General features: G+C 60.9%; 1 protein-coding gene across 3 annotated transcripts; it reads right to left on the reverse strand.

Moving 5' to 3' along the window:
• Positions 1 to 2,209: 2,209 nt before the first annotated feature.
• TRMT1 (tRNA methyltransferase 1) lies at positions 2,210 to 9,146 on the reverse strand. Of its 3 annotated transcripts, none has more exons than XM_032312574.1 (17): positions 9,055 to 9,146; positions 8,550 to 8,834; positions 8,407 to 8,462; positions 8,016 to 8,158; positions 7,663 to 7,850; positions 6,461 to 6,576; positions 6,268 to 6,380; positions 5,339 to 5,487; positions 5,072 to 5,158; positions 4,921 to 4,990; positions 4,703 to 4,837; positions 4,522 to 4,607; positions 4,130 to 4,238; positions 3,969 to 4,045; positions 2,806 to 2,925; positions 2,585 to 2,714; positions 2,210 to 2,392 (listed from the first exon to the last, which is right to left on the reverse strand). In XM_032312574.1, exons 2-17 carry the CDS (start codon positions 8,807 to 8,809, stop codon positions 2,243 to 2,245), a joined length of 1,989 nt encoding a protein of 662 aa, XP_032168465.1. In that variant the 5' UTR covers positions 8,810 to 8,834; positions 9,055 to 9,146; the 3' UTR covers positions 2,210 to 2,242. The 3 variants fall into 3 exon arrangements, with proteins under 3 accessions (XP_032168465.1, XP_032168455.1, XP_032168474.1); XM_032312564.1 differs by having other exon boundaries at positions 8,016 to 8,218; XM_032312583.1 differs by having other exon boundaries at positions 8,016 to 8,218; positions 8,550 to 8,753; positions 9,055 to 9,140.
• Positions 9,147 to 9,167: the final 21 nt, after the last annotated feature.

Raw genomic sequence — 9,167 nt, forward strand, 5'->3', positions numbered from 1 at the left:
CGATCCGATCCGGCCTCTGCAATCACCGCCGCTGGGAGCTTGCCGCCCCCTCCCGGCAGCGGCGTCGGGGCCGCGCCTCTTCCCGGGCTCCCGAAGGCCGCGGCGAAGGCGGCGTGGATCCCTCGAGGGAAAGTGAGCAGCTCCCGGCCGGCCCGCCCTCTCCCCGCCCCCGGCGGCCCAGTTTCCTCCCTCTCACCCCCGGCCGCGCCGGAGGATGCTGGACCGGCACAGATAAGAGCCTGGCCGACTGGCCGCGCCTGATAAGGAGCCGGGCTGACCCCGGAGGAAACCGGCGGGCGGGGATCTCCGAGCGCTGGCCTCACAGCTCCGCCCCCGGCCGGCGAGGGACGGAGCGGTCCCCCGGGACCTCTGCGGACCCCGACCCACTACGCAGCTGGGAGTGAGGTACGCAGCTGCACGCAGAGGGGAAACTGAGGCAGGGAAGGTGCGGCCTCCAGTAGCGCTCGGGTTTTGCCTCCGGCTTTGAACAGCCCTGGCCCAAGTGTCCGTGCTGATGGGGGTGGAGGAGAGCCCCTTCCGGCTGAGCGGGGGCCTCGTGACCAGGGGCCCTCTCCTGCTCCTCCTCTCCTCACCCTGCTTGGTTCCTCTTTTTACGCCACCCCTCTGGGGCTGTGCACCACCCCCACCCCGGTTAGGGGCACTGGCAGGAGGGCAGTTCCTACGGCCTGCCTTTGGGCGTCCAGCGGCGGCCAGTGTCCTGGGCCCCCAGGCCTGCTGTCCACACCACCTTTTCAGGCCCAGGAGGATGAGAGGAAGTACCACCGCTGGGAGAGACTTCCAAGGGTGCCAGGGCTGGCCAAGTTCACAATAGGTGTCCCTGACGTTTCCCCACAGGATGCAGATCTTCTAGGCCACAGGAGGGAGCACAGAGCCCCAACCTGGTGGCCTCTGGCCCTCCTCCCCCGTCATAGGCCACTTTGGGGGTGCAGGGGAGGACAGTGATAAAGAGGCGATGGGCAAGTATCTGGGAGTGGGGGTGGAGCTTCTCACCGGCCTGGCCTCACCAAAGGGGGGGGGGTGGTCCTCCCGGACTAGCTAGCTTCCCGGCTAGCTTCCTAGCAGGGACGAGACTGTCCCCTCCTCCAGGGCTCTCCCACTGGGGCCAGTCAAGCTTTTGCCTCAGATGTATCTGGGTGACAGCAGAAGCTGCTCCAATGACACCACCGCCCTCCCAGGAATCTGGTGGAGCCGGGGAACCAGGCCACCACCAACGATCCAGCAGCCCCACCAGGGGCTCCTCTGAGCCTGTGCGTTCACTGATGATCCCCTGCAAGCAAGGTTCTAGGATTAGGGTCATTTTACAGATGGGGTCTGGGAAGGCCCCACAGCTACCACTTGGGGGTGGGGGCTGTGCCCTAAGGCTCTCCGTTAACGTTGCTAACCCTCCTAACCCTCCGTCCTGCAGGCGAGGGGAAGCAGCAGGCCTGCCGGCCTCAGTGCGCTCGTCCGTGGGGCCGCAGAGCAGGAAGCACCTGGCCTGGAGCGGATGCACAAGGCGCCTGGTTCCGGTCCGGCTTCCGCCCCCGCGGCCCCGTGGGGAGCTCCGCCAGAGAAACCAGGCGGCGACGCGGGTCAGGGTAGGGGTTGGGTGACTGGAGAGCCGGTCTGCATCCGCGGGACCGGCAGTGTGTGTGCGTGGGGCGGGGGGCGGGTAGTGGAGGGGGCGGGGTAAAGGCTCGAAGGGCACAAGCACACGGCTGCCGCCCCGTGGCCGCATCGGGAACTGCAGGGACCAGCAATGGGGTGGCCCAGGGCTTCCTGCTGCAGATAGTCTGGCCAGGCGCGCCTCCGAGACAGAACACCCCAGAGAGAAACACGGACACTTCAGTCAGGCAGGGATAAACCCCCAGAATCCCAGGGCTCTCCAGGCAGTTAAAAAAGACGGACAGAGGGGCACCTGGGTGGCTCAGTGGGTTAAAGCCTCTGCTTTCCGCTCAAGTCATGATCCTGGGGTCCTGGGATTGAGCCCCATATTGGGCTCTCTGCTCAGCGGGGAGCCTGCTTCCTCCTCTCTCTCTGCCTGCCTCTCTGCCTACTTGTGATCTCCGTCTGTCAAATAAATAAAAAAAAATCTTAAAAAAAAAAAAAAAAAGACGGAGAGAGGAAGAGTTTCCAGACGTGTCAGTTGGAGAGACGGGCAGGGCCCCCAAGATGGACAGACCCCAAGCGGCCTTCTCATTCAGACAAATGACAGTCAAAGGGATGACGTCTCTTTATTGGCTCAGTCTACTCCTGGACCAGTGGCCATGCCAGGCCCAGGCGGGTTCTGGTAAGGAGTCTCTGGACGGTCACCGGGGTCCTCGTCAGCAGTGTCCTCGGGTGCTGGGGAGCTGTGGGAATAGCAGCACTGGTCCCCGTGTTGACAGGTGCCCTGGTGGGAGGATGGGGTATGTGAAGCCTGGCTCAGAGCTCAGCAGCCTCTGCTGGGTCCTTTTCCTGGATGGGGAACTCACTTCCACATCTCGCCTGTCCCAGGTCTCCCAGACCCACCTGCCCCTTGGCCTTGACCTCTTGCTGGGAGGGGGATCCCTGGGTGCTGCAGGGGGAAGTAGGGGTGCCTCACCTCCTTGAATCTTTTACAGGGAAATGTCTTGAGCCGGGCAGCCCGCTGGACTGGGTCCTCTGCTGGCTCCTTTCTCTTATTCTGGTGCAGCCTGCGTCTCTCCTCCATAGCTCCACCAGCTGCCTTGCCCCTGTGCAGGGAGAGGAGGGGCTGGGACCCCATTTGGCCTTTGCGTTGCCCCTGCCCTGGACAAGCCCCACCATCACAACACTCTCACTCACCCCGGCCGGGCGCGGGGCCGGGGGCCCCAGTTGGCCTCAGGATTAGCCTGGAAGCGCTTGAGTCCTCTCTGGCGGGAGCTGGGGTTGGCATCCTCCCGGATGGTGAAGTTGGCCTGCAGCCTAGGAAGGCAGGAGTCGGGGCTGAGGGGCAGGTGCCCGCGGGTGAGCACAGACCGCCTGCCAACCTCAGTGCGGTGCCACGTGCCTTGGGAAGACTCAGGTCCCCCAGCCATTTAATAAACAGTTATCAAGGGGTGCCTGGGTGGCTCAGTGGGTTAAAGCATCTGCCTTCGGGGCGCCTGGGTGGCTCAGTGGGTTAAAAAGCCTCTGCCTTCGGCTCAGGTCATGGTCCCAGGGTCCTGGGATCGAGCCCCACATCGGACTCTCTGCTCAGCGGGGAGCCTGCTTCCTCCTCTCTCCCTGCCTGCCTCTCTGCCTACTTGTAATCTCTGTCTTTCAAATAAAGAAATAAAATCTTAAAAAAAAAAAAATGGTTATCAAGGGCCTACTGTGTGCCTAAAATCTGCCATTTGCAAAGCCAGTGTTCTAGTGCATGAGACAACGGTACGAACCACAAACAAGCAAATCACATTGTGTTTGGGTACAAGTAAGAGTTTTGAAACAAGCAGAGCAGGGGACCCAGGGGTAGGGGCGGGGAAAGGCATGCAGGGCAGAGTGAAGGGGGTGAGGGAAGCGCCATCAGGGGACCTGGGGACAGGCACTGCAGGCAGAGAGAACAGCTCTCATAAATGCTGTGCCTGGCAGAGTCTGAGCGAGGAGGCCCGGTCCAGAGGGAAGGAGGTGGGGAGAAGGGGACAAAGGAGGCCAAAGGAGTTCGCAGCCAGGTGGTGCCGAGCGTGCACTAGTGAGTGAGGTAGAAGTCACAGGGGGAGCGGACTCAGGGGCTCACAGGTGCTACCTTGGCTGCTGGGCATGGGGCAGGGGCAAGCGGGGCGGCCAGGGGACCGGGACAGGGACGACAGCTCTGGGGTAGGTGGGCAGTGATGCGGCCAGACCAGGGTGGGGGCAGAAGGGGAGGGCAAGTGGGAAGATTCTGGATCCTACTTGAATGAGCATGAGGCTGGGGCGGGGGGCGGGCATCCGTGTTGTCAGCGCACACGGGAGCTTCTCCTGCCTCCGGGCAGCCCTGGCAGAGCCCATACCTGGGCTCCACACTGAGAATGCGGAAGGCCGGGCTGGTCTCGGACAGGCGCTCCCGTTTCACCGGACACTCCTTTTCCTGGGAGGAAAAGCTCAGAGTCAGGGGACGCCGGGCCTGACTGTCTGGCGCTCCCATCCCCACTCCGGCCAGGCAAGCCCTCACCCAGCAGCGCATGATGTCCCAGAGGGCGGAAGAGGGGGCATCTGTCTTCACGGCGTTCTTACAGGCATGCGAGAGGGAGACCCGGAAGCCAGCGTGGAGAAGGGCCGACCTGGAGACCAAGAGGGGCCGCGGTTGGCCAGGGGAGGGGTAGGGCAGGTTCGGGTGGGGAGCTGCGCCCCCTCGATGGGACTGGTGCAGCTGAATGGTTCGCGGTGTCTACGTGGCTTGTGTGAGGCCGGTTATTGAACCATAAGCCCATCCCCCTTGCCAAGGCTGATGGCCTCCGTGCCCTGCTCTCAGCACCTGCACACGGGCATGCTGGTCTGAGAGGGGCTGCACCTGCCCAGTAGCCCCGAGGTCAGGAGCAGGCCCCATGCCCGGGGGATGCTCACCGCAGCTGCAGGAGGCTGGGCGTGCTACAGCGGATGGTACTGCTCAGCTGGTCCAGCGTGTAGTAGAGAGGCACATCCGGGAGCTCCTGCGAGTGCCAACAGGGTGGATATGGGGCAGACGTTGGAAGGATGGACAGGTATAGGCGGGGAACCCCCATCCGCACCCCGGCCTGGCCCCCACCTCAGTGATGACGCTCAGGACCCCTCGGATCCGCTCTGTGGTGTGGAAGCGGCCGGGGTTGGTGCTCACAGCCTCTAGGACACGCCCCACGAAGTCCAGGTCATGGATGGGCTCTGCCCACAGGGGACCGCCAAGCTACAGACACACAGCAGCCGGAGGGGAGGGGTCAAGACAGCCACGACCCCAGTGCCCCCCTTGTTTCCCCTGCCCTGCCTCACCTGGTGTCGCTGCCCACAGTGCTCACACTCGGGGGCAACAGGGGGACCGCAGGCTGCAGAGAACTTGACCCTGCAGAGAGCGGAGTGGTTGGCAGGCAGTGACCCTGGGATGCCCCGTCTTCACCTTCCTACCCGGCTCCCTCTTGCTCACCGGCCCCCAGAGGCTCCTGACGCTTTGCCAAGGCGCTGAAGGTGGAAGGTCCCGCAGCCCACGCACTGGAACACGAGTGCCTGCTTGCTGTTGGGGAGCAGGGGCACCCCTAAGTTCCCAGCATGATCACCACACCCCGACGCCTCCCTCAGGCTAACTTCATCCCCATCACACCCCCTTTTTTGGGGCGGGAGCATGACCCCCCCCATACCCTAAAATGTCCTGTTGCCTTCTTCCATCCATCACTCTTCCTTGCCCCAGACTAACCTGGCTGAGGCTTTGACCTTGGCCTGGCCAGTGAAGACACGGACAAAAACACGCACATAGAAGTCAGCACTGACACTGAGCAGCGGCACCACGAAGCGTTGGTAGCAGTTGGCTCGGAGGTCCAAGCTGTGCAGGACGATCCTCAGGGCCTGGGGGGTGGGAAATGGGCTTTGGCCATCAGCTGCGCCCCCACCATGGCCTCCCCGCTACCCTGGAGGCTCACGACCCCCTCAGGCCCAAGCCCAGTCCCCCATGTCCTGGCGGCATGACCCTTGCCAAGGGAATGTCTCAGTTGCTTCATCTACGAAATCGGGACAGTCTGTGTCTCTTTAGGGCCCTTTTGGTACCACACAATTAAGGGATGCTCGGGCCCCTGAGCCCAGTGTATTCTGATTATCATTGACCGCGCGGGCCCTGAGCTGTACGATGTGCTCCAAAGACCAGTGTTCCAGCTTCCCAGACTGACCTGATGACAGAACCCTTAAGGAACAAAGACAAGACATCCTCCTTTCCAGCCCATGGCCACCCACGGGCAGCCCCTGCCTTCTCGAATCCCCGCGCCAACCCATCACCCACCATCATGCTCATTGCACAGATGCAAAAACCGAGGCCCGGAAAGAGGGGATTAGTTGTCCAAAGACACCGGCAAAGTTAGGATGTGAGCCCAAAGCCAGACCCAGACCTGAAAACTGCCTTAAAAAGCAATTTTGGAAAATTGTTAAAAACAGACGATACTGGGGGGAAAATATGACCGAAGCACCGGTTCCTACCCCAGGCAACACCCCAGCCCCCCAAGATGACCAGAACTGGCAGCCCTGGCTCTTTAGGGCTGCACTGGTTGTAGACATGCGTGTCATCCATGCCTTGGGACCTATCGGGAGGAAGCTAAGCGGCTGCAGGGGGTGGCAAAGGCCGGGGAGCGCCCTCACCATCTCGTGGCAGGCGCGACTCTTGAGGGCCATGGCCCCATACTTGCTGTAGCACGTCTCCCCGCTGTTGCCCGCCAGCACTGCCATGTCCGTGCACGTCACGCACAGCAGCCCTGCGAGGGGGGCCCGAGCCGTGAGGACTCTTGCGGCACCTAGAGCCAGGCTCTCCACCCCTGCAGCAGCGTGGCCTCACCTCCTTCACTCACGGCCTGCACGGCAGCATCCAAGAAGGGGGCAGGGCTGCCGTAGGGGTCCAGGTCGATGACATCAAACCGCTCTGATGCCTTCTGGTGCTGGTACATCAGCATCCTGGGAGCGAGAAGGCCAGGTCCTCAGCACCCTGCCCCAGGGACCTGCTCGGTCCCCTACGCGTATTCTCCCACTCGGTGTGACCGTTCCGGCCCGGACCGAGGGGCCAGCTGCCTCTGTTCAGATCCTGGCTGGCCCATTTGCTAACTTCATGACTCTTCCTCCTTGGGCCTTGGTGGACTCCTGTGTAGCAGTGGCAGTAAGGCCAGCCAGCCGCGTTTCAAGCAGCTTATAGCTCTATTAACTCATGTAATCAAATATGGATTTGGAATGATAGCTCCCTTTGTAAGTGACCAAAGACAAACTCTCCCATCTTGTGGAGCCTGAAACTGTAGCCTACCCACCATCTTCCTCCAGCCGGGCCCAGGGAAGAGAAAAGCAGACTCCCCGCTGAGCAGGGAGCCCGAGGCAAGGCTCTTTCCCCAAACCCTGGGATCCAGAGGCCCCGCACTTAACACTTAATTGACCTAGCCAACCAAGGCGACCCTCCTATCAGCTTTCAATACAACCAGGAAAGCAAATGATTTTCATAGCAAAGACTTTTTTGTTTTCTGTAAAGGGTCAGATAGTAAACATTTGAGGCTTTGTGGGCTGCAACTGGTACCCTTTTTAACCCTTTAAAAATGCAAAATCATTCTTAGCTGGTGGGCTCTATAAAAACCTGGCCCCACAGCCGGTTGTTTGAAGGGCCCCAGAATTAGAATATGAATGCCCCAAGGTCAGGGATTTTGTCCGTCTTGTTTCCTGCTGCCTGGCACAGGGTGGACCGGATATCTGCGCCTGCACTGGTGCCCGTAGTGCGTCTGAATGAGTAGAAATACCAGAGGTTGGGAGTCTAAATCGGCAACCATGATGCCACACTTCTGGCTACACAGCATTATCTCATTTAATCAACACAGCATTAGTATTACAACTCCTGTAATACTAACGTTCTCATTTTCCAGACTGGGAAACTGGGGCTCAGAGAGACTAAGGCACCCTCCCGAGGTCACACAGGAAGAATATGACAGACTTAGGATTTGAGACCAGGCAGCCTTGTTCTAGCATGCACCTGCCAGCCATCAGGCTCAGCTGCCCCAAACCTACCGGGCGTCTGCCTGCCTGGGATGCACCAGGTGGGCCACACCGTTGAGCTGCACGTTGCGGCGTATGAGATCCACGGCTCGGGCAGAGGCATCGTTGGCAACCACAGACTGGAGCCCAGGCACCTCTCGTGCAAAACGAATGGAACGGAGGCCCGAGGCTGCCAGACCCTCCAGCACTCGAAGGCCTTCCTGTTGGAGTAACCAGGAAGCCCCGCTCACATGGATCCCTCCATCCTCCGCTGGGCCCCAAGGAGCCCCCACCACCCACTTCCTACAGCTCTTCCGCCACAGGAGCCTTCCTTGCTCCGTTACTGGAGGACTCTGGGGGTGCCACCTCCTGTGCTCAGGCCCCACCTCACAGATCTCCCCCACGGCAGCTGTTCGAGGTTGGTCTCCTGGGGCCAGGTTTGCACCCTCTTTCAGTTCAGCGTTTTCCTCCTCTTGCTCTGACAAGTCCACGACCACCTTTTGCACGTCCTTCTCACCTGGCACCTTGACTGCAGCCACCCAGAAGCACAAGTCAGGGGATAGTGAAGCTCTCCCTGAGAAAGCTCCCCCTATTTCTCAGGAAACAGAAGATTCAGGGAAGAAAATCTTTCTCAAAGCCCCTGGGGAAAGCCTGAAGGAAACGAGGCCAGGGCCTGCTGTGTGGCTGGAGCATTTCAGGACTTTAAGGGAAAGGAGGCGGGGCAGGGAGAAAGCTCGGCGTGACCCCCGCCCACCAGGAGACTGGACCTCGACTCACTCTGGATTCCTTTGGCCGCAAGCTGAACGCGAGCGAACTCGGTGATCACAGCACATCTGCAGGAGATGGAGGGTTAGCTCACAATCCCCTCATCCTTCCAGTTCCACTGCCCTCTGCCAAGCTGACCCCAGGCCCTTGCTCACGTCAGGTCCCGGTTAAACTCCTGCACTGGGTTGTAGAAGACTTCGTTGGCGCTGGGGAAGGCTATCTTGGCGGCCCCCTCGGTGACCGTGGTCTCCTGAGCCTCGGATGCGCACTCTTCTCCGCAGGGCTCGGTCCCGTTCTCCATTTCGCCCGGATTCCGTAGCCCTTGCGTCTGTTCCTCCATAAACCGGGCTCTATAGAGATTGCAGGCGGGGCGAAGAGTCAATCTTAGCCACAGAACGATTCTCGCACGGGACATCCGCGGAAGCCTCTGCCCGCCAAGCCTGTCTCGGGGGGGTGGGGGAGGGCACAGGAAGAGCATCAGAGAGCCGTGTCCGCGAGCCAGGTGGCCTATACATCGATAAAGTTTCAGAAGACCCTGCGGCCTCGGTAAGGTGACACCACACCCCATTTTCGGGAGACCGGCCTCTGAGAAGCCAGAAGCCTTCGAGCTGGCCCAACCCCGACCTGTATCCTTCCCCGCGTCGCCCACGCCTTTCTCACCCTCTCTCGAGGTCCAGAGGACCGAATTAGTCCGGGTGCACGTTTCCCGGATTAGGACCTGGGCGTCGCCATGTTGGCACAGTGGGAGGGCAGGTCATATGATAGATGTTAGC

The sequence above is a fragment of the Mustela erminea genome, chromosome 1, assembly GCF_009829155.1.
Source record: "Mustela erminea isolate mMusErm1 chromosome 1, mMusErm1.Pri, whole genome shotgun sequence".
In the NCBI taxonomy this organism is placed as follows: domain Eukaryota; kingdom Metazoa; phylum Chordata; class Mammalia; order Carnivora; family Mustelidae; genus Mustela; species Mustela erminea.

What these genes read in the sequence shown, in the direction of transcription:
- TRMT1 (XM_032312564.1), bottom strand. Translation starts at nt 8,809, where the DNA reads ATGTCCCGTGCGAGAATCGTTCTGTGGCTAAGATTGACTCTTCGCCCC. An exon ending in GCAGGCCGTGAGTGAAGGAG is followed by an intron (nt 6,381 to 6,460) that starts GTGAGGCCACGC and finishes CCCCCCTCGCAG; the next exon opens with GGCTGCTGTGCGTGACGTGC. An exon ending in AAGGTCAAAGCCTCAGCCAG is followed by an intron (nt 5,159 to 5,338) that starts GTTAGTCTGGGG and finishes GCTCCCCAACAG; the next exon opens with CAAGCAGGCACTCGTGTTCC.